The 23,586-nt window shown below is 61.2% G+C and overlaps 1 protein-coding gene across 1 annotated transcript; it reads right to left on the reverse strand.

Annotated features, from left to right (window-relative positions):
- Positions 1-1,194: 1,194 nt before the first annotated feature.
- STARD3 (StAR related lipid transfer domain containing 3) lies at positions 1,195-23,148 on the reverse strand. Its single transcript, XM_062215958.1, has 15 exons — positions 23,064-23,148; positions 11,761-12,031; positions 7,363-7,440; positions 6,982-7,059; positions 6,805-6,858; positions 5,917-6,034; positions 5,664-5,762; positions 5,379-5,434; positions 5,003-5,095; positions 4,379-4,441; positions 4,129-4,224; positions 3,753-3,832; positions 3,528-3,632; positions 2,470-2,563; positions 1,195-2,091 (listed from the first exon to the last, which is right to left on the reverse strand). The coding sequence occupies exons 2-15, from the start codon at positions 11,980-11,982 to the stop codon at positions 1,987-1,989; spliced, it is 1,341 nt and encodes a 446-aa protein (XP_062071942.1). The 5' UTR covers positions 11,983-12,031; positions 23,064-23,148; the 3' UTR covers positions 1,195-1,986.
- Between the last annotated feature and the right edge of the window lie 438 nt (positions 23,149-23,586).

A 23,586-nucleotide genomic window follows, 5' to 3' on the forward strand; every position in this document is an offset into this window, starting at 1 on the left:
TCAGAGCAACCCCTGCAGGTGCTGGACACTGCTCAGGCCACGGCAGAGCAGGCACATGCCCAGCCTCGTGCCACCTTGGCCTCTGCCCAGGGGGGCCAGTGGCTTGTCTGTAAACAGAGCAGCGGATGGCGGAACGGGCGCCCCTCGGCTCAGCACCAAGGCTGCGGCTCCTGCCCCTGCTGCTCTCCTCGGCCTGGTTCAAGGGCACATCCGCTGACCATCCCCTCCAGCAGAAGGGCCGCTGCCGCCGTGTCCGCAGGCATCTGCCCTGCAGGCCTGGTCCCTGCCACCACAGCCACGGCTAGCAGTGTAGCGGTGTGGTCACTGCACACCTGGCACCCAGGGGCATGAAGCCTTGCCAGGCGTTTTCCGAGAAGTGGTCTGAGCCAGCCTGGAGGAGACAGGTGTGGAGGCGGCCCCAGCTCTGCCCCTACCCTGCTCATGGGGCAAACTGGGGTGACGGGAGTCCAGGGGCTCTGAGGAGAGGCAGCACTGGCTCTAGCCCCACACTGGCCATAGCCAGGCTGCGTGACCGCGGGTCGTTCCCTGCCCCTCTCAGGGCCTCTTTCGCCACTTCCTGTCCATAATGTGATGACCAGAAGAGCTCCGGGGCCTGCTACTGGGGAGGGGCTGTCTCTTGTTCTCGGGGAGCAGGAGAGGAAGATGGTCATGGGGACAGTCCAGCACCCCAGGAGGCAACTCACTGCGCAAGAAGCTGGGGTGCAGGGTGGTGGCGTGGGGGGGGCGGCGAGGAATGAGGGCACCAGGAGAGGCGGTGAGAGGAGCTGGGCACGCAGAGCGGGGGCCTCAGCTGCTGGTTGGGCCCTGGGTGCAGAAGCCCAGACTACTGACCACGGAGTCACCAGGCCCCATGCTCGGGACCTTTTACTCTCCCCGTGACCTATGACACAAGCCCCGCTTTCAGAAAGCAGGACAAGCAGGCTGAGAGGTAGGTCTGGCCAGTGTTCCACACGCAGCCAGGAGCAAGACAGGATCCTCCTGGCCGTAAGCAGGTGGGCTCCTTGCGACCCCTGCAGGCAGGGAGGAGGGCAGAGCAGAGCCTGGCTCCAGGCTCCATGTGACCTGCTGTGCCTATGGCCAGGGGAGGAGGCTGGGATCCCAAGGTGCCTCGGTGACCCTGCAGCCCGGGCGCCACCTCCAGGCCACCCTGGTGTCGGGACTCAGGCACACGCAGGGCCTGCTGAGGCCACTGCCAGGTACCTCCCCTCCACTCCCCACGCCTGTCCTGGGCTGGAGACCCAGGCCTGCCCTCCCCAAGGCCTGGCAGCGGCAGAGAAGTTTCCTCTGACTGCTTGGTCATGGGGTCTGTCCAGGGAGACGCTGAGGTGCCAGCCTGGCCACTGCTGGCTCCCTCCTGCCCGTTCCCAGGTACTGGCCTCTTCCGTCCACAGCCCATGTCCAGGTGGCAAGGACTGCTTGTGCTTAGTCTGAGTTTATGTTTTTTTTCTTTTAATTGGCTCAAATTACAAAGGTCCCCACAGAGGCCTGAGAGAGGCAGAGATTCCCTGCCAGCACCCACTGCCCCCACATGTCCGGGGAAAGGTCCCAGACCTTTCTGGAACCCCAGAAAGCCGTGACAGGTGGGCACATGAGGGGCGCTTTCCCCGCAACACTGGCGGCGCTGCTGGGCCCTGGCTGCCCCCACCAAGTCTGAGGCTCCTGTCCCAGACCCTGCCCCTGGCCGGGGTGGGGACAGTGATCTCCTCTGGGAGGCAGCAGGACAGCCCCCACTTCCATCCGCCAGCAGAGCCCCTGGGTTCAAACGCTCGGCCCCGCAGCCTGCTCAGGGCCGGGGCTCCCAGGCACAGTGAGGCTCAGAGGACGGTGCTGGCCTAGGGCCAGGATGACGCCCACGCTTGAGGCCAGGTCCTGTGTGGGCAGCAGGAAGCCCAGCTGGCCCCGTTTTCCTGCCTCTGGAGGCTGTGGTGACAGGACCCTGGCCTGCAGGGTGGGTAAGGGGCACCGTCACGCCCTGGGCCCCAGCTCTCCGATGCGCTGCCGCAGGTGAAAGGCAAACTCAAACATGGTGGCCGCGAGGCTCTGGTGGATGAGGTACCGGGGCAGGCGGCCCTGGGGGGGAGGCAGGAAGCAGTTACAGGAAGGTAAGACGGCAGCCTGGGCTGGGGCAGGGACCCCCTGACAGCTGAGACGATGGGGTGCCCTGGGCCACAAGGCAGGTGTGGCTCTGGCACGTAGCCCAGGCCCCCTCTCACCGCACCCTCGCTGGGAAGAACACACAGTGCCTGGGTCTTGGCATTGGCCACACAAACAGACGCGGGTGGGGCTGGGCTGGCAGCTGGCCACCCCTCCTCGGGGCCTCAGAACGGAGGTGAGAAAGGGGAGAATGGGATACCATGAGGACCCTGCCCCAAATTCCAAGTAAGAAAAGCGGCTGAGAGGAGGGTGGCCCGAGCACGGCAGAGAGCTCCTCCCGGGCCCAGCGCCCACCTTCAGATCCGTGTTAAGAATCCAGATGAAGGTGCACACGTGGGCGTTGCTGGCTGACTTCAGCACGACGAAGCCCCCGGGACCGTTCTCTCCCCTGAAGAGAAAGGCGCCACTAGGGCCTGCTCTGGAGCCCAGCACGGCCCCGGCCCACACGCACACGCACACACGCACGCACAGACTTGTACAGGCTCACCCCCGTCGCTCTTGGTGGGAGAGGAAGGGCAGGCGGTGGTCTGCGAACTGCTCCCCTGGGGAGCAGGTGTCCCAGAGGCTGGGGGTCAGCCCTTGCCTCCACCGCTCTGTGCCCCGTGAATCCTACACCAGCCCGTGGCAGGAGCTCACTGCCATCCCAGCCCTCTGCTCTGTGCGGATTCCAGGTGGGTGTTGGCCTGAGCCCAAGCCCACTCCACAGATAAGGAAGTCGGCACCCAGAGAGGGAAGGCAACGGCCCCGTTGACCAGCAAGCCAGCCGTGTGCCAAGCCCAGGGCTCCGGCCTCACATTCTAGAATGGTGCTCTCTGCTGGTGGCCAGCACAGGGCGGGGAGGAGGGACATCTAAGAGATCTGGCCACCCGCAGCGCTGCAGTCCAACACTAGTCGGTGGGGAAGACTGGAGGGTCTGGGACAGGCAGCAGGGAGGTGGTGATGCCCCCTCCTCTGGGAGACAGGCGCCCCGCTCCAGGAGAGAGGCAAGGCAGTGGGGACAGGGAGAGGGGGACCCAGGTCCCCTCACCCAGGAAGCGGACACCCTGAACTCAACAGACCTCCCAGCTCTCACTCCCTTCCCTGGACTGGTCCCTGCCCTCAGTCCACCCCTGGCCCGCTGCCCACCATACACGTCCCCTCCAGCCCTGGCACCTGGGTTCCTGCTGTCATCCCCCTCCCAATCTCCCACAGACACAGCAGCCAGATTAGCAGGATTAGGGGCTGGGAGGGGCTAGGCCCAGCAGGAAGGGAACAAGAACGTGGCCTCCAAGCTGTACACACCGTACTCTGCACTGCCCACTGCTCCCAGGGGAAGGGCTGGCAGGGCTGGCCCCAGGCCAGGCCAGGCTTACCTGACGTATTTGTGTGTCGGGGGCTTGGAGCAGTGTACAGTGGCGATGCCCGACGACAGGTACCGGTCTCTGCGCCTCTCTATGCGCCGGACATTCACAAAGTCCCTGGTGGAGGGAGGGGTTAGCTTGGCGGGGGTGGGGGTGGGGGTGGGGGTGGGTGGGTGCAGATCCCAAGATCCAAGTGCAGGTGGCTGGGCTGAGAGAAGGGGACTCGGGGACACTCACCTGGGGGAGACTACCCCACCGGCGGCCCCTGCAGACACGTCGTAGGAGATGAGGGTGTTGTCTTCTACCCGCTGCAGGATCTGAGGACCATCGGGGTTGGGGGGACCTCAGGTGCAGCCCAGCCCAGGATAGTCCCAGGGACAGGGTCCCAGCACCTAGGAACCCCGCCCCCCCCGCCCCGCGTCTCCACCCAGGTCCCTTTACTCTAAGAGCCATTCCCCTTCACAGGCCCCGGCTGGGCGTTCTAGAGTGCTCCTCCTGCCTCTCCTGCCCAGGAGACACTGACCGTCAGCCCCCTCCGTGCAGGGCGAAGTGGCGTACACAGTGCCGAGCGTCACAGGCCCCGCCCTCGTCTCCGAGGTGCCCGTGGGCTCACCTGGCAGGCCGTCACCGTCTTGTTCCATAGCACCATCCTCTCGGGCTGCAGGATCACCTCCTGGTACACCAGCTCCGCGGGGCAGGGCAGGAAGGTCTGCGGCAGGGTAGGCGGGGGCTGGGTGGTCCCGGAGGGGCTCGGGCACACCAGCCCTTCCCTCTGGCGGGGGGCCATGCCCGAGGGCCCCTGCGGCTCCCCCTGGGGTTCCAGACAGAGCACAAGGCTCGGGACGCCCACTGCCCTTGCTCACCTTCAGGATGAACGTCTTGCCGTGGAAGGGGATCTCAATGGTGTACACGGTGTCCCCGTACTCCTGTGGCAGGGAGGAGGGCAGAGGGCCTGGGGGGGCTGCTGGCACAGGAATGGGTGCAAGCGGGGAAGGCGTGTCTGGGGACCCCTGGGCAGCCGGTAACAAACAGCGGTTCTGACAAACACGGGCCACGAGGGGAGGAGGGAGGGGGTTTCCGACACCGAGCTGAAAGCCGGAGGCCCAGCTGTGGCCCAGCCACCAAGAACCGCATCTCCAGACCAACAGGGGCCGCCAGAGGCCTGGGCGTGTTTGCGATCTCCAGCTCTGCCACCTTTCCAGAGAATGTCGTTTTGGTCATGGAACAAAGCGTGAGACCTAAGGCAGAAGTGTGGCTCCCCCTTCAGGGCCCGGGGCCGAGGGAGCAGAGCGGCAGGGGGGCGAGGACTGAGGGCGGAAGCAGGAGGGGATGGGGACAGCTGAAGGAGCCGGGCCTCCTGCAGGAGGACTGCCTGCTCTCCCGGGCGGGAATCCCGCTCCAACCTCAGGTCTATTTCTCAGGTTTCAGACAGGGAAGCGAGAGGTCGTGACCTACAGGGGAGGTCAGCTGGAAGAGGGGCTTCTTACATTGTTCTTCTCGAACTTCCAGTTCTCCTCCTGGGCCAGGATCTGGTCCACCACCGCAGTGGCCTCCTTCCCCTGCAGGATGTACTCCCGCTCCTGGTCCCGAGAGGAGGGGCCCCGGGTCACCTAGGGTCTGCTCTCTCTCTGCAGCCACCCGGCACACCGCCCAGCCAGATGGGGGTCTGGGCAGGCCTCCCTGTGTCCCCAAGCACAAGGCAGACGGGACCTGCTGGCCAACGCCAGGGTGGATGGATGGGCTGTATGGCATTAAGGCTGCCCGCCCTCCACTGGGAACCCCCTGGCCACGCTGACAGAGCCTGGCCCGGGCCCGCTCCAGGCACTCCTTCTGACGGTAGGGTGGGGGCAGGCAGTGAAATACCTGGGCAGAGAAACTTTTCTTCCCAGTGACTTCTTCATCTGATTCATTGTCAGACCCTGCAGAAAACACGCACTGATGACAATGGCAAGGGGTGGGGAGAGTGCGGAGGCGGTGGGGTTCGGGGATGTGAGTGCAAGGATGTGGGGGCTGGAGGTGTGTGGGAGAGGGCTGCTGGCTTTCCCCTGGGAGCCTGGTAGAAGGAACAGAAAGAACAGACCCAGCCCACCCTGCTCTTCACAAAGCCCACTCCCCCAGAAGGCAGCGCCCCCACTCACCAGCCCTCACCTGCAAAAGATTCGGGAGGTGAATAGAACTGGCCCTCGGACAGGGCACCAGGGAACAGGAGGGGTCCACGGGCAACAGCGGCCTGGGCAGCAAGATACCCTGGGGGAGCAGACGAGGGCAGCCCCAGCTCAGCAGCCTGGGCCACCCCCCCTCAGCTCGGGGAGGCAGCTCCGCGGCGGCCAGATGGCTCAGGCCTGCCCCCCATCCTGACTCACTCCTCCCTCGGGGCTGCACCCCGACCCCCAGCACTCACATCGCTCCTTCTCAGCCTCCTGGGGGAGGACTTTGAAGTCAAGGAACCAGGTCTCCGACCAGGCGAGGACGAAGGAGACGATGGGGAGCAGGTAGCCAAAAGCCCCCTTGCTGAGCAGCTGTGGGGGGAAGGAGCTGAGCTTCACGGTGGGGGTCACCTCAGGCCCTGAGCTCTCTCCAGCGGCCACCAGCACTGGCCGGCCCACTGGCACACATCCCATTCCCGGTACCAGCTGCCTGGGGACCCTCTGTGGGTCACCCCAGACCCTGAGCTCTCTCCAGCAGCCACCAGCACTGGCCGGCCCACTGGCACACACCCCACTCCCGGTACCAGCTGCCTGGGGACCCTCTGTGGGTCACCCCAGACCCTGAGCTCTCTCCAGCGGCCACCAGCACTGGCCGGCCCACTGGCACACACCCCACTCCCGGTACCAGCTGCCTGGGGACCCTCTATGGGTCACCCCAGACCCTGAGCTCTCTCCAGCGGCCACCAGCACTGGCCGGCTCACTGGCACACACCCTACTCCCGGTACCAGCTGCCTGGGGACCCTCCGTGGGTCACCCCAGACCCTGAGCTCTCTCCAGCGGCCACCAGCACTGGCCGGCCCACTGGCACACACCCTACTCCCGGTACCAGCTGCCTGGGGACCCTCCATGGCAACTGTCCCTGGCTAGGGTTGCACTGGAGGAGGAACTTTCTGATTCCTGAGGTTGCAGAGGGGTAAATGGGGCAAGCCGATGAAAATGGTTCTTTAGAAATGAGCTCCGCCTCACCCCAGCCTTGACAGCAGGGACCGAAACCCAGAATCAGAGAAGTAGCCATTTCTTGAGAGAAGCCCAGCCCTCTGGTCAGATGCCCACCAGCCCAACCAGACCCTGAGTCACTGACCTCAGAGAGGATGACCTTGACAATGAGGAAAGCACTGGACACAAGCGTAGTGATCTGCCCGGAGGAGGGGAGAAGGGAGGGAGGGAAGGCAGAGGCTGGGGAGTGAGTCCTCCAGCGTCCCCTCCCTTGCCCCAGCCCCACCAGGGCCCAAGGGCTTCTGGGAAAGGGGCATCTTACCGCAATCACCCACCAGTGCCGGAGCCGCAGTACCGCATAGCCCAGGAGCAGTCCCGAGAAGCGGAAGAAGGCCAGGACCTGGCAGGGGAGGGCGCCAAGCCATCAGGGGCAGCCAGTGCCCCGACCCTGGCTGAAGCCGACCTCCCGTCCACCTGGCCTGTGCATGCCTGGGGGCACACTGAGGACACGACCTTGGGGTCTGCAGTTCCCCCTCCTACTTGGGGCTCCCTGAAGGTGGGGCCTTGTTACGGAAACTTCCTGAAGACTGAGGGCTTCCTGATCAGGCTGGAGGAGTTGCAGAAAGAGGAGAACCCAGGCGAGTCACGTCCTGCTGCCCCCTACCCCCTGCCCCGGTCCCTAGGAGCTCCCAAGGCCACTCACAAAGATGTCAAAGAAGGAGGTCTTAAAGCTGTAGTAGATGATCTCCTGCTCCAGGTTCCTGCGGATGCCCGTGTTGGTCTGGGAAAGGGAGACCGGGAGAGCTCTGAGGCGGAACCAAGCCCCCGGGGCTGCCCTGCCCCAGACCTTGGCTGAAATGCTAAGCCACCACCCAGACGCACCCCTGAAGCACCAAGCAAGCTCAGCCAGAAGCCCGAGACTCCAGGCACCAATGCTGTTCCCCTAAGGATCCAGGCAGCCCACATGGGCAGGGCTGGGTTCGAGCAACTTCCCAGCAAAGGGCAGGCTTGGGGGCCTCGGGAGCAGGGAGGGGAGGCGACAGGCACACCGGGCTGACAGTGCTGGGGGCCTGCCTCTCGCGTGACTTCACCTCCCTCCCAGAACTGCAGTGCTCCACCTTCCCAGTCAACACTCCATCTGGGGCGACAGGGGCTGGGTGTGGGAGCGGTGTCAGACAGAGCCCCAGGTGCCAAACCAATTGATTAGGCTTGTGCTTAATGGGCAGAATCCATCACGCTGCTGGAGGGGACGGCGTGGCGTCAGCAGACTCGGCCCATCGCTCTGTCCTTGTCCCAGCCCACCACATATTTCACCGGCACCTGAGGCCTTGGCCTGGACTTGTGTCCAGGGGTCTGGATGGACATTGAGAGCCGGACTCCGACCTGCATCCTCTGAAAAGGCGTGGGCCTGGGCCCCCTGGGGAAGGCAGGACACCAGGGCCCTGTGGTGGCTGCAGCCTGGAGTCCTGAGGAGCAAGAGCCTTCACGTCCACCAAGCAGGCGGGGGCTCGGAGCTCCCGCCAGTCATCTGGGTGGTGGGGAGGGGCTTGTTGAAGGTACAGGTGCTCAGGCTCCTGGGTCTGAGTTGAGCCCCAGGGGATCTTTATAAAGCTCCAGGGGATTCGGATGCTCAGAGCAGGCAGACACATCCCAAGACCGCCCTGAGCCATGAAACCCGGCCACGGGGCCTGCTGTTGAGGGCCAGGGTGACAGCTCTCCTGCTGTCCGCCCCATCCCAGCTCTCCTGCTCCTCAGCCGGCTCCCTCCTGAACACAGCCCCTCCCCCGGCAGTTGCTGTCCTCAGCCTCCTGCCCTCCCCCGCTTCTCGCAGCACGGACTGCGCCTGGAAGACCCCGCCCTGCCCACTGCCCCTGCTGCGACCCCTCAGGCCACACAGACACAGTTTATCAGAGGGTGACAAGCGGACAGGCTCCGAACCACGAAAATAAGGCTGCAACTCTGAGAATTACGAAAAGCTTAATTTAAGTGTCTGTCAAAGTCCACGAAGGACACGCCGCGTGGACTCTACCAACTGTTGGACGCAGCGTTCCGAAGCTCCTGCTACGTGTGCAGGCGTGTCACAGGGTAGATTTTCTCACCAGGCCCCAGTTCCCAGCATGCACCATCACTGCTGGGCACTCGGCCGACAGCCAAATGACCGCAAAAGTGAAACTATCAAAGCATTCTCAGCCTTTTGTTGGTAAGAGACTGTGCCCTTGGGGCCGGCACTGTGGCCTAGCAGGTAAAGCTGCCGCCTGCAGTGCTGGCATCCCATATGGGCACCGGTTCGGGTCCCGGCTGCTCCACTTCCGATCCAGCTCTCTGCCATGGCCTGGGAAAGCAGTAAAAGATGGCCCAAGTCCTTGGGCCCCTGCACCCACATGGGAAACCAGGAAGAAGCTCCTGGCTCCTGGCTTCAGACTGGCCCAGCTCTGGCTGTTGCAGCCATCTGGGGAGTGAACCAACAGATGGAAGAACTTTCTCTCTCTCTTCTTCTCCTTCTCTTTCTGTGTAACTCTGACTTTCAAATAAATAAATAAATCTTTAAAAAAAAAAAAAAAAAGAAAGAAAAAAAAAGAAAAGAAAAGGAACTGTGCCCTGAACATGGGATGGGAGTGGATTTCAGTATTTGCTTTGACGTTGGATGGGACTTTGAGGGGAAAGAAAGCCTAAGACCACAGATGCACTGCAAACAACCCAAAGCCTTACTGGCCTGTTTCCTCATCCTTTGCGTGGGTGCGAGGGCCCTGAAGGGCTATGCCCCTTCTCACTGGAGGCACCAGCTCTCCTCCGGTGCCCAAAGGACAGTCACGGTCAGAGCCCTGCCCTCCCTCCAGCTCAGCAAACCCATCCTCTGGCCCCTGACCAGCCCCTTCCCCCAGCTCCCACTTCTATCAGAGACCTCACCTTCCTGTCCCCATGCTTCAGAGCTGGAGGAAGGGTCCTTGCACCCAGGTAAGCTCACACTATGGAAGGAAAGTGAGGGCAGGCACCAAGGTCACAGTCCAGGAGGACGGGACGGACATTTGGTGCGGTGGTTAAGACTCCACTTGGGGGAGGCTGGTGCTGTGGTATAACAGGTAAAGCCGCTGCCTACAGTGTCGGCAGCCCATGTGGGTGCTGGTTCAAGTCCTGGCTGCTCTGCTTCCAATCCAGCTCTCTGCGATGACCTGGGAAAGCAGTGGAAGATGGCCCAAGTCCTTGGGTCCCTGCACCCATGTGGGAGACCTGGAGGAGGCTCCTGGCTCCTGGCTTCCAATCGGGCCAGCTCCAACTGTTGCAGCCATTTGTGGAGTGAATCAGCAGATGGAAGACTTTCTCTTTTTCTCTTTCTGCCTCTGCCTCTCTGTAACTCTGCAACTCTGCTTCCAAATAAATAAATAAATGTTTAAAAAAAAAAAAGAGACTCCACTTGGGGTGTCCACATCCCATCTTGAAGTGCCTGGGTTGGAGTCCCAATACCAGCTTCATTCTAGCGTACACCCTGGGAGGCAGCCAGTGATGGCTAAGTAGTTGTGTCCCTGCCACCCACATATGGACTTGGATTTAAGTTCCCTAGCTCCTGGCTTGGCCTGGCCCAGCCCCGGTGCAGGCATCTGGGAACTGAACCAGCAGATGGCTTCTCTCTCTCTCTCTCTCTCTCTCTCTTTCTGTCTGTCTCTCCTGCCTTCCAAAGTAATTAAACATTTCAAAAATGAAAAACAGAAACAGAAGGTGGGCCGGCCCAAGCCTGGGACATTCGCTCCCAGGGCTCCTTCCTCTGTGTGCTGTGCCTGCAGGTCCAATCAGGCCCTCCCACCAGCCAGACTGTTCCCTCAGGGAGGGCCACGCACTGAGTGGACCGGGGTGGGGGTGCAGACCCTGTACCGCGAGGCAGCTGTTTCCAGGCCACCAAGCAGCATCTCACTAACACTTAAGCCCCTGTGATCTGAGAGTTCCTACTGGTTTGCTTGTCATCGTTGTTGTTTTTGATTTTTACTCATTTATTTGATACGCAGAAAGCGAATGAGCTCCTAACCACTGACTCACCCCCCAGTTGCCCACAGCTGTCAGGGCTGGGCCGGCTGGGCTGAGGACAAGAGCTGGGAACTCGATCCCTGTTTCCCCCATGGGGGACTAGAACCCACTCACTGGAGCCACGGCTGCTGCCTCCTAGGGTCTGCATTGGCAGGAAGCTGAAGGCCGCAGGCAGAGAGGCAGGTACTGAACCATATGCGATGCAGGCATCTTTTTTTTTTTTTTTTTTCCTGACAGGCAGAGTTAGTGAGAGACAGAGAGAAAGGTCTTCCTTTTCCGTTGGTTCACCCCCAAATGGCAACTACGGTTGGCATGCTGCGATGGGCGCACTGTGGCCGATCCAAAGCCAGGAGCCAGGTGCTTCCTCCTGGTCTCCCATGTGGGTGCAGGGCCCAAGGACTTGGGTCATCCTCCACTGCATTCCCGGGCCACAGCAGAGAGCTGGACTGGAAGAGGGGCAACCGGGACAGAATCCGGCGCCCTAACGGGGACTAGGACCCGGGGTACCGGTGCCGCAGGCGGAGGATTAGCCAAGTGAGCTGCGGCACTGGCCACAGGCATCTTAATCACCAGGCCAACATTAGCTCCTATGCCGAACACCCGCTCTGAGTTTTTACTGTTGTACTCCCCACTGTTGTCCTCTGCTTCTAGCACAGCACCTAGGACACAGCAGGGGCTCAACAAATGTCTGATGAGTGATTCAAAAGATGAATGAATAAACAAATGGGAGCCTGAGAATAAGTTAGGGCCAAAAGACAAAGTTTTCAACATCTCAGCCAGACTGGGTCCGGTTCCTCATTCTTAGTCTCCACTAGGGGGCAGCACAGTGCAGAGGCCAGGGGTGTGACCTCTGGACCAGAGAGTGGTTCAATCTGCCTCCTTCACACATTTGCTCAGGGACCTGGGCCAAAGGACTCGGCCCCATTTTCTTCAGCCAGCGATGTGAATGGATATCATTGCCCATTTAGTCTTCTTTTCACCCAGTCAACCCCACGGGACAGGTGGCCTTCCTGTGGGCAGAGGGATGATGACCCAAGACCCAGTGGACCCCCCCAAGGTGGCTCCCAGCCTCACCCCCACTCACGTTCAGCTCAATGATCCAGAGCAGGGAGATAAAGAGCAGGTCGAAGGTGACAAAGAGGCAGAAGGTGCGGCGCACGTCAGAGATGGCCTGGCGCTTCCCAGGAGGTGGCGGGAGCAGGTGTGAGGAGAGGCTCTGGCTGTGGGACAGTGACGAGCCCAGGGAGGCCACGGCTGGCAGGCTGCGCTCCAGGTCGGGGGCCAGCTCCCCAGGCAGTTTGCTCATCCTGGTGGTCCCCACCTCAGGGCGGGGAGGCAGGGCCTCAGCAGGGCAGCTGCGGGTGAGAAAACAGCTAGTCAGGGGTGAGGGGGTCCTGTGAGCCTCCTCCTGCCCTTCCACACACAGCCCCCAGCCCCTCACAACTCTCAAGCATCTGTTCCCTGACCCAGGGCCCTCGGGCCACATCCCTCTACCAGTCTGGCACCCGACCCAACCCAGCAGCCCAGGGTTCACCCTAGGAGGGCTCTGGGGTCCCTCAGATGGGCACCTCCCCTGCTTCCTGGAGGCCCAGCCCGTTCCTGCCAGGCCAGCTCTGTGGTTTGGCCTCTGCTCCTGTCAACAGCCTCTTGGTCCGCCCCACCCCCAGGAGAAGAGGGCCCCAAGCTCTGTTCTTTGTTTGCCAAGCACAAAGCCACATTCCCTGCCGGCAGCCAGCCTCCCCTCCCACCCCCTAATCCATGGCAACTGGGAGGGACTTCCTAAGCAGTGTCTCCGGGAGCTGAGCGCTGGGACCCGGGACACGGCAGCGAGGGAGGACATACTGATCCCTTTTCTCCGGCTCCATCACTGCCCTCCAGGCCCAGGCACTATCCCCTCCCACCTGGATGGCTACAAGTGCTCCCAAGGGTTGTCTCCAGTGACGTCTCACGCTCCACCAGCCACTTCTGCACCCAGAGCCAGAGCAGACGCTGCACTCCCCCACTCGCAACCCACCGGGCCGCTTGTGCTCAGGGCTCAGGCTCTCCTCAGCAACCCCACAGGGTCAGCCCTGCAGGGGCCCAGCTATCCTTACAAGGCACGCCTCTGGTTCATGACCACCGCCATGTGGGCCTTCAGGCCTCATTGTAGGTCCCTCGCAGTGGCTGTCCTGTCTTGCTCCAGGGCCTTGGACCTGGCTGTCCCCTTCCTGTGGAACATTCTCCAGTCCTTCCAACTGGCAGCTCTAAAGCCTTCTCCAGGAGTCTCACCCTCCTGTCCTGCCTCGTGGCACAAGCTCATCATCACCACGTGAAGCCATCGTCTGCGTTGCTTTATGGTTCTCCCTGCTCTCCCAGACCAGAAGCCCCAGGTATGTGGGGGCCTCATCACACTTGGCCACCACCATCTCCTTGTGTCCAGCACAACGCCTGGCATGTGGCAGGCACTTCGCGACTGATCGGGGAGTAAATGAATGCTCCTCGGGGTCCCCTGGCCCCCAACCCCAGGCCCCACAGCAGAGAGGCCAGGGCCATGCCCCCTGAAGAGAGTAAGGAGGAGCCCCTTGCCCACCCCGTGCCTGCATGAGCCCTTGGCCAGCAGCTGACTACCCTCAGCAGAGGAGTGAGCAGAAGCACCAGCCCAAGGCCACCCCCAGTGCCACCTCCTTTGGGTCCCCTGACAAGTTCACCTGAAGGACTGCAGAGAGCTGGGGCCAGCTCTCGGAGGAGACGGTCACTAGTGGGGACGTGACAGGCCGCCGGCAGGGGGACCCTCTCCACCCATCAGCCAGACAGCGCCAGACCTGCATGCTCAATGCGTCCCTCATGGTGACAGGGCCACAGCTCCAGGGCGGTGACATTTCTGTCTCTAATGGCCTTCTGTGTCCTGCCAGACCAGTCTCCCATCCTCTCTGTCTCCATTTTTCTCTTCCCTTCTTCCTGTCTCTTGCAAAGTAACCTTCCACTTATATCTTGTGTTGGTTTTTTTTTTTTTTAAACTCCTCTCTCATGTCTGTCTGGCTTTTTGGTTTGGTTAAGTTGAAAACGACAGAAATCTATTGTCTTTCCAGTCTAGAGGCCAGAAATCCACGCTCCGCCCCCTCGCCTGTCCCTGGCTGCTGGGGCGTTGCTGGGGCTTGGCGTCCGAGGTCTAAAGCTGCATGGACTTCCACCTCCACTGTCACCAGGGCTCAATGGCTGCCATCTTGTAACCATACCAGCCACGACAGAGCGGGGTGACTGCAGCCTGACTATGTCCCTAGCGACCCCACTTCCAAAAGAGGTCACATTCTGTAGGCTAAGGCCTTGGGACCGCAACACATCTTTTTTTGGGAGGGAGAGGGAGGAAGGAGGGCATGAGATCTGATCCAACCCTCTCTCTTGTACAAAGGAATATCTGCACACATTTCTTACCTCCCTGCTTACCCAGCCAACTGCACGTGCTCTTTTTGTGGCATTTTTTCCCCTTTCCGGTGCATCCCGGAGATCACACCAGCCTGAGATCCCTCTCCCTCTTCTGCTTAGATCTCCACTGTGAGCTCCTCCTACAGGTGAGCGTCTGGACTTGGAAGGACCAGAAACGCTGCGAGGAGTAACCCAGTGCATGCGACGTATTTCACGCTGTTGGAAGCGTGTCCTCAGGACAGATTCCTAGATCTGTTAGCTGCTTTGCTAGGTAAGGCCCAATCCCTCTGCATTCCCACCAGCAACATATGACGGTGCCTGTTTCCCCACGGCCCACAGAAGGCAACGTCACCCATGTCCGCCTGGGCCTTCCTGCCATCTCACTCCCATTTATGGGTCTCTCTCTCCACCCTCACTGTCTCTCTCAATCAATTCTCCCCCCCCTTCCCAGTCCCACTTCTGGGCACTGTGCTTGCCTCCTCCTGTCTGTCTGCCCCTCTGGCTTTCTCTCTCCAGGGACAGGACTGGGATGACAGCAGCTTGGGTGCGAGACGCACTTGGAGTGGCAACCGCACTGACACTCACACGGCCAGACATCCGTGTTGAAGTGAGAGACACAGATGGGGCTACGAGCAGAGGTGTTGGGGGAGCCTGGCAGAGCTGACGACGCCAGGGTATGCATGAGCCAAGCACGGGGCTCCTGGGTAGGGGTGGGAGGGTGGCTGGCCATGAGTCAGGGGAAGGGGGCTCTACGTCACCCTTCCCACGGAACAGCTCAGAGTCCCAACAAGTGCAAGCGCAGCAGAGAGAGCACCAGGCTGCAGCCACCAGTCTCAAGGCCACCACTATTCCCGGAAACTTGGGGCAGGTTCTTCTCATTAATACTCTTCTATGGGGGGGGGGGTTTCTTTTCTTTCTTTTTTTTTTTTCCTAAAGATTTACCTATTTATTTGAAAGTCAGAGTTACACAGAGAGGAGAGGCAGAGAGAAAGAAGATCTTCCATCCATGGGTTCACTCTCCAACTGGCCGCAATGGCCAGAGCTGGGCCGATCCGAAGCCAGGAGCCAGGAGCTTCTTCTGGGGGTGCAGGGGCCCAAGGACTTGGGCCATCTTCTACTGCTTTCCCAGGCCATAGCAGGGAGCTGGATCAGAAGTGAAGCAGCCAGGTCTGGAGCCAGCACTGATATGGGATGCCAGCGCTTCAGGCCAGAGTGTTAACCCGCTGTGCCACGGCACCGGCCACAGGTCATGGCTTTTTCACATTCTTTTTGGGGTGGTTAACATGCCACTGGGATGCCCACATCCCCTGTCAGTATGCCCAGGTTCAAGTTCCACCCCCACTTCCTGATAATGCACACCCTGGGAGGCAGTCGATGACAACTCAAGTGCCATCCACATGGTAGACCTGGGCTGAGTTCTCAGCTCCCAGACTCACTGCAGGGCCCAGCCATTGCAGGTATCTGAGGAGCGAACTGGAGAATGGAAGGTCTCTCTCTCTCCCTTTCAAATAAAATGAAAATAAGTACGGAGCAGCGTAGTGGCACAACAGGTTAAACCGCTGCCTGCAATGCCAGCATCCCAAATGTCACTGCTTGGGGGCAGCGACAGGAAATGGAGCACTGGTTTCCTTCCTGGCTGCTTCGCTTCTGATCCAGCTCCCTGCTAATGTACCCAGGGGAAGCAGTGGAAGGTGGCCCAAGTGCTTAGGCCTCTGCCCCCAACATGGGAGACCCAGATGAAGTTCCAGGCTCCTGGCTTCTGCCTGGCCCAGAACCAACTACAGCCTCAGCTCTAGCCATTGAAGTCATTTGAAGAGTGAACCAGTAGATGGATAATCTTGTTCTCTCTCTTTCCCTCTCTCTGTCACTCTGCCTTTCAAATATATAAAATCTTTAGAAACTTAAAACTTACCAGTCAGCCTTCGCTCCCACTCCAGCACCCCTGGAGGCCTCCTGGGGCCCACCCAGACGGCTCTGAGGGCCTCGGAGCCCTCCTGCCAGTCTATGAAAAGGCCACAGCTCCCAAACACTGATTCCCTGGTTGACTCCCCAAGATGGCTTGGAAGGCCAAGGCTGGCAAGGGCCAGCAGAACTGCCTGCCCTGGCCTCTAGCCCTCTGAGGGAGGCAGGTACAAGCCCTGTGAGGTTGTCCTGAACTCCACCCAGCCTCTTGGGAGCAGCAGGCCCCACTATGCCCCCACCCACCTCCACCTGCCATCTCGATCCCTCGACAGCACCTTCCGAGGCGTCAGGAGGAGGCTGTATGTGTGGCATGAAGCAGTCATCCTGGGACCGTGGCAGACTTGACACCCATGTGTCTGTGGGAGCTGGGCTGCTAAGGCTCAGGGGAGCGGGAGGGAGGGAATGGGAGGGGAGAGGAAGGGCAGGAAGGGATGGGTGAGCCAGGGGTCTGGGCACAGTGGATTATTGGTTATTTCAGGTCCCCAGATCAAGGGGAGGAAAGCACACAGGGCTCACACCCCTTCCCAAGCCTCTCAATCTCCCCAAGTGCCAGCGCCACTTGCAGTGGGATGGGGGTGGGGCTCCAGACCTAGGGAACAACAGGAGGTAGCTGAGATCATGGAAACAAGAGAAGGCTTTCAGGCAAGCAGTGGTTGGAATGCACATAATAAACTTCACGGTGGGGGGCCTGGGCTCAAATCTCAACTCTGCGTTCACCTGCTGGGGGCCCCTGGTCTGGAAAGCAAGCCAAGTTATTTCTGCTCCAGCAAAAGTGAACTTTGCTTGGGGGCAATGACAGGAAATGGGGCCATCACTTCCTCCTGCTACCCCCCTGCCCATTCCGAGGACAGCGCCCGCAAGCCCTGCACGCAGGCCGAGCCCCCACCCCCACAGCCACAGGTCTCGGGTCACACGTGCAACCCAACAGCAGCAGCGAGCACCTCCTGGCCAAAGGCAGGCTGTGATTTCAGCAATGCCACTCACTCGCTGCCCAGGCAAGCCCTGCTTACTGCATCTGTACACTGGAGACACCTGTCTTGACACAGGCCTCTGGAGACCCCAGGATTCATCAGTCAGTCCTTGCTCAAGAAACCGCTCACCCTGGCCCTGCCGACCCCACAGGGAGGGCTGTGCTCTGCGACCCCAGCAAGGAGCCCATCTCCCTATCTCCAGGGGTGACCCATGTTTCCAGGCAGCATGGCTGTTCCTCATCTCCTGAGGCCGTGGGGACAGAGCTCCAGGCTCTCCAGACCACCTGCTCACACCAAAGGAAATGCCAGCACCAGCCCCACGTGGGCCACGGGGCTGCCCTGGCCATCCCTGACCCGGCGGCACCTGCCCCACGCGGGCCACGGGGCTGCCCTGGCCATCCCTGACCCGGCGGCACCTGCCCCACGCGGGCCACGGGGCTGCCCTGGCCATCCCTGACCCGGCGGCACCTGCCCCACGCGGGCCACGGGGCTGCCCTGGACATCCCTGACCCGGCGGCACCTGCCCCACGCGGGCCACGGGGCTGCCCTGGCCATCCCTGACCCGGCGGAAAGCAGGAGGATTCAGCGAAGTCAGAAGAATGGGACTGCAAGCCAAGAGAAGGACCCAACCTGCGAGTCCCACCTTCGTGGTCACTTAATCCCTCCAAGCCTCAGTTTTCCTCCTCTGGAAAGTGGAGCCAACAACAGCACCTACTCCGCACAGGAATCACAAGGAGCAAGTCGCCTGTTCCAGGTAGCGGCCTGGAACAGCCATGACGCAGGGTGTTGCTGCGTGAACGCTGGCTCTTCTTGCTTCCCTGCCTCTTCTCCATAGGGACAGAGCTAACAGGAGCTCCAGGAGGGCCCAGCTTAATGAAGAACCCACAGAAGGCGGGGCCGCAAGGCTCTGCGTAGGGACGAGGGTGGCCCTGGCCAAGGACACTGGCTCGGGGAGGGAGTGTGGCAGACCAGACTGGCCTGTGCGCCATCCAGCGGCCTAGAGCAAGGCAAACCACCCTGGCTGGCAGTGGTCCACGCTGGTGCTCGGCAGAGTCCTCTCCTCCTCTCCTCCACCCCTGCCAGAAGCTGTGGGGAGGACTCCATCACAGCTCTGAGGGACCTCCCTTATCCCCCCCCCCGCCCCTCCCCAGCCTAGCCGGGGAGGGCGGAGCTGACCCCACAGGCACGTGGGCTTCCCCTGCGCCAGGCTGGGAACTGCTGAGCACAAGCAGAGCCACCCCGAGAACGCCTGCTGGCTGCGGGGCGGGCGGGGCGGCGTCAGAGCCCAGCCAGCCAAGATCCCGCCCTTTCACTTCAAACCATCAGCAAATCCTGCTGCTGCTTCCCGGAAAGCCCGGCCAGGAAGTGTTGCCGCCCAGCTGCCAGTCAGTCTCCAGCCAAGCTACTGCCTCTCACCTGCTCCAGCTTCCTGCCCTCCGCTTCCTCCTCATCCCAAGTCTGTTCTCAGCACGGCAGCCAGGATGCTGTCACAAGTCAAAGAGGGGCCGGGCAGTGGGCTCATTTGCTGCTTGGGATGCCCGTGTTAGAGTGCTGGTTGAATCCCAGGTACTCTGCTTCCAGGCCAGCCTCCTGCCAATGCACCCTGGAAAGCAGCAGAAGACAGCCCAAGGAACTGGGCCTCTGCCACCCACCCGGGAGACCTGGATGGAGTTCAGGGTTCCTGGCTTCAGCCTGGCCTGGCCCTGGCATCGCGGGCCCTCCTGGAGCTTTGCATTGCCCGCTCCCCACTCCACTCTGGTCTCTACGCAGATGTCCCTTTGGAGAGACTTCTCCCATATCCCCTGGGAGCCCCACCTTTCCCGCCTCACCCTGCCTTACTCTCCAGAGCACTGTTCACCTCTGATGTACCCATCTGCTTACCGTCCTCCTCTCCCACTGGGAGACAAAGCTTGAGACAGGGACTTTCCAGACACCCAACCGCACCCCCACCCCCAGTACGCTGCGTCCCTAGGCTCACGGAAGATATTCAGGAAATGTGCTCCACAGCGGTTCACATAAGGCTGCTCACACCCAGGCCAGGAGTAGCCCCGCTCTGGCCAGACCACCCCTCCTGGAGCTAGACTCCACCCCTGCTGGTGTCTTGCCCTGCCCAGGCCCTGGCCCCAAGCAGGCCAGAGGAACCGGCTTACTGGGCACCATCAGATCAGGGAGCTGTTTCCGTCCCCTTCCCCGCACCCCAACTTGCAGAGGGCCTCATGGAGCCGGCCCGAGACAGAATGTTTTGGGTTTCGGGGGCCCTGTCCTCAGCCTTGGCTTACTGGCCCCACCCACTTTCCCCATGGGGAGTTTGGGCAATTCTTGGAGAAGTGGGAGCCCCATGGTGGGAGAGCACGGCCGCAATGACAAATGAGAGCTCCAAGCCACGGCCTTCTTCTTCCCCTTCTCCTTTCCTTCTGGGGAAGTGGAAACCAAAATGAGATTCGCACCAGAGGCGCCTTCTGGCGCTGAGTCTACTAGTGAACCCTAACGGAGAGTCACTCAGCCTGCCTGACCGTACCTCGGGCCCAGGCCCTGTTAAATGGCAGGGACGGCCCAGGGACGCCCCAGCTCTGGGATTCCGCGAGGCCTGGCCTGCTCGGGGCCCTGTGAGTCACTACCCCAGCCTTCGGTGCCGCTAAGTAACCCCTGGACTGATGGGGTCGAGTCTCCAAGGTCAGTCTGGAAAGGGCCAGTTGTCTTCTAGGAGAGACCTGGCAGCTTTTTCACGGAGACGTCTCCAGGGATGTGGGCACTTCCTCGGACGCTCCCAGCTCCAGCCCTGGCCAGACAAGAGCCAGAAAGGGTTCAGAGGGAATGCAACTGCAGGAGGCTGCCTTCTTGGCCCTCTGTCCCAGTGATGTGGCAGCTGCCTCCTTGCGGGCCGGGGCCCTGAGACAGTTTCTGGAAGGCAGCTGTGGGCCTGGAGCCAGGAGACCCTTCTTGAAATCTCTGCTGGGTGGCCTTGACCTTACTGCCACTGCACCTCAACTTCCTCCTCTGTGAGATGGAGTCAACAAGCTCTGCCCCTGAACGGAACAAGTCAGAGCCGCCGGACGGGCAGCACTTTCGGTCTTACCCACAGTACCCTCCCCCCACCCACAAGTCCAGGTGAGAAAGACCTTAGTTTCATGCAACACAGAAGTACTGAGAGCTACAGACTGCTAGCCTGGGGGCCACAGAACCTGTTCTGGTCCATCAGGGACTGGCTTCGTGAGGAAGAGGGAGAGGCAATAAGACACAGCGCCCATGCTGGGATCCGTGCTTCAGGGAGCTGGGGGCTCCCGGAGCAGGGAGGGCGCATCAGAGCCAGGCTGGAGTCGCTGAGGCCAGGAAAGCCTCAGGAGGAGGGGCTGTCTGAGCCCGGCTGTGAAGAATCCACATCTGTCAGCTGGAGACAAAGGCGACGGGCACAAACACATGCCCCAACCCAAAGGCACGCAGGGATCCTACCCCAGGACACCAGGGGCCAGGCCTCCAGGGAACCCCAGGGCATGCTCCCAGCTGACCCCTCACTGGAACTCTGTTCAGAGGACCCAGCTCTCCATCTCGGCCCTCTCCAGCCTCTGCCTCCCACTGGTAAACTCACCCACTCCCTCTCCTCTGTGAAGCTGCCCCTGGCCTTTCTCTCCCTCGGCTCCCAGAGCCCTGTGACACCTGCGCACGTCCAGATCTGTTTTCCTGAGCACACGGATACAGGTCTCTGGTCTTTTCCACCTCCGAATCCTCACTTGCTAAGTCCAGTTCCTGTCCCAGTGCCCTTGCCTCTGCACTTTACTTAACGACAAAGAGTCAGGCTGTAGGGCTCTGGGGGCAGAATGAGAAGCCACATCAGCTGTCCTCCAGCAGGGTAAGAAATTAAAAATCCTGGGGCTGGCATTGCGGCACAGCAGGTTAAACCACTGCCTGCCATGCTGGCACCCCACAGCGCAGAGTGCTGGTTGGAGTCCTAGTTGCACTGATTCTAACCCAGCTCTCTGCTGGGAAGAGCAGAGGATGGCTCAAGCGCTTGGGCCCCTGCCACCCACATGGGAGACTTGGATGAAGCTCCTGGCTCCTGGCTTCGGCCTGGCCCAGCCCTGGCTGTTGCAGCCATTTGGGAAGTGAACCAGCGGATGGAAGGTTTTTTTCTCTCTGCCTCTCTCTTTCTCTCTCTGTCACTCTAGCTTCCAAATGCATAAATCTTTTAAAAAAGAAATTGGGGCCAGCACTGTGGCGCAGCAGGTTAAAGCCACAGCCTGCAGTGCCAGCATCCCAATACAGTTGCGGGTTCAAGTTCCAGATGCTCCACATCCAATCCAGCTCTCTACCAATGGCCTGGGAAAAGCAGTGGAGGGTGGCCCAAGTCTTTTGGATCCCTGCACTCATGTGGGAGACCCAGAAGCAGCTTTTGCGCTTGGCTTTGGCCTGGCCCAGCCTGGTCATTGCAGCCATTTGGGGGGTGAACCAGTGGATGGAAGATCTCCCTCTGTCTTCCTCTCTCTGGAACTCTGCCTTTTAAACAAGCAAACAAATCTTTAAAAAAATTAAAAGTCTTAATTAGTGAGCTACCCTGTTCTAAATCATAATAAGCAACATGTGTCTAGTGGACACCCAGGTGCTCTGTACTGCTAAGCCCTGTCCACAGATGACTCACTCAGTTCTCAGGACGACGATGAGGTAGGCATATTATTATCTGCACTTTACTAACGAGGAAACTGACTTTGTCAAGGTCACAATACAGTACCAGGACCCAGGCAGTCTGACTCAGGAGTCTGTCTCCTTAGCCATGATGTTACTACCGACTGGGTGCTCGGGGGACCCGGGGGCAGGAGGAGGTGCTCCGAGGCGGTGCCGCCTGAGCGGGGCCCTGCAGGACTCAGAGAAGGCACTCCAGGCAGCGGTGCTGGTGCCGTAAAGGCATGGACACAGGAAGGAAGGCTGTAGGCTGGACACTGGACACGCCCTGCAGGACCGCGCTGTGGGGCCTCGGGGAGCACACAGGAGTTCGCAGGGAGGAAGGCAGATCTCAGGGGGCCCTGCAAACTGTGCGAGCGATTCAGCGCCAGGGTTTCTAAGCAAGCAAGTGACCACGGGAGCTACAGCGTGGGAGCTGCTGGGGAGCTGGTGTGGTCTCCGGGCAAGGAGCACATTCACAAAGGGACAAGAGGAGACACGGACAAACACGACGGACACTCAGCAAGTCCACCACCAGGTCACCTCTCGGCGTGGGAGGTGAGGAAGAGCAGCGGAAGTAATTCAGGGTTTCTGACTGGGCTGGAGCAGCACAGGAACTGATTCTGCAAGGCTAGTCCGAGTCTCAGACAGCTCGCCCCACGGGAAGAGGGCCGTCCACCGGCGGCAAGGAGGCCGAGTCTGGAGCCCTGGGCAGCAGCTGCGCTGTGGCTGTGGAGCTGATGGGAGGCTGCAGCCATGAAGGAGGTGTGACCATCACGAGTCGCTGGACACGGAGGGGTCGGGCAGGGGAGGAGAACGTGAATTGGTGCTTCCGACCCTGCGGTCGGCGCAAAAGCAGGAGATGTTGAGATGGAGCAAGACAAGAGGGCAGGGGGGACGGCCATTAAGAATGAGGGGCCAGGGGGCTGCGCGCCCGCCGCTGGGAACTCACTTTAAAGGCCCTTCTGACATCATCAGGAAGTTGTTCCCGGCAGTTTGCAAAGGAAGTTGGAGACACATCGAAACGACAGTGGGACGCAGACTCGCCTCCTTCTTCCAAGCCACGACCCCTCCCTCAGACCCTCCCCCTGCCCCATATACAGGTGCAGTCCCCTCGCCTCTCTCCTCCCAGCTAAGAGAGAGGCTTTGGAAGGCGATCGTGGACGCGCTACCGGAGCACTCGCGGGTGGACCGGGCCGCCGAGGGTCCGCTCCCGAGACCGCCAACAGCGAGCGGGGCCAGGCGAGGCCAAGCAGAGCCAGGGGGCGGAACCTGGGACGCGGAGGGTACGGAAAGGGTCGGACCGAAGCCAGAGCGGACACTGACAGGGAGGCGGGGCCGCCGGTAAGAGACGACCCTCGTGCCCCCGCCCGGCTCCAGCGTCCACGGAGGCACCCACCTGCTCCATGTCAGCCGCGGCACCAGCTCTTCTCGCCCCGGCCGCAGTCGGGCTCCGCGGCCCCGGCAGCGCCTCGGAGCGGAAGGGGAGCTCCCGGCGGCGCCACTTCCGCCGCTGAGCCCGCCCCCCCCGGCGCTGACGAGGATTACGTCAGGCGGTGGCCCCGCCCCCAGCCCGCGGGTCCTGGCTCGACGGGCGGGAACTGGGGGCCTGCGGCTGAAGCCGGGTTTTAAGGGGACCTTCTTAGGGGTGCGGAGGTGGGAAAGAACCCGGGCTGTCGTCACTGATGAACCAGAGACCTGGCACTGCGGGAAAAGGGGGAGGCGTGTGGGGCGGGGCGCAGGTCCCCGGCAGGACCGCGCAGCTACTCTTGCAGGACTCCTCTCCCGGGCTCCCCCTCTTCAGGAGGTACTCCACCTGAGTACCCCCGAGCCTGCCGGCCTGGACGGCTGGACGTTAGGGTCAAGGCCCTTGGTTCCCGCCCTCCCTCCTCCCACGTCAGGGTACCCCACTACCTCCCGCC

The sequence above is a fragment of the Lepus europaeus genome, chromosome 18 (assembly GCF_033115175.1).
Source record: "Lepus europaeus isolate LE1 chromosome 18, mLepTim1.pri, whole genome shotgun sequence".
Taxonomy (NCBI): Eukaryota; Metazoa; Chordata; class Mammalia; order Lagomorpha; family Leporidae; genus Lepus; species Lepus europaeus.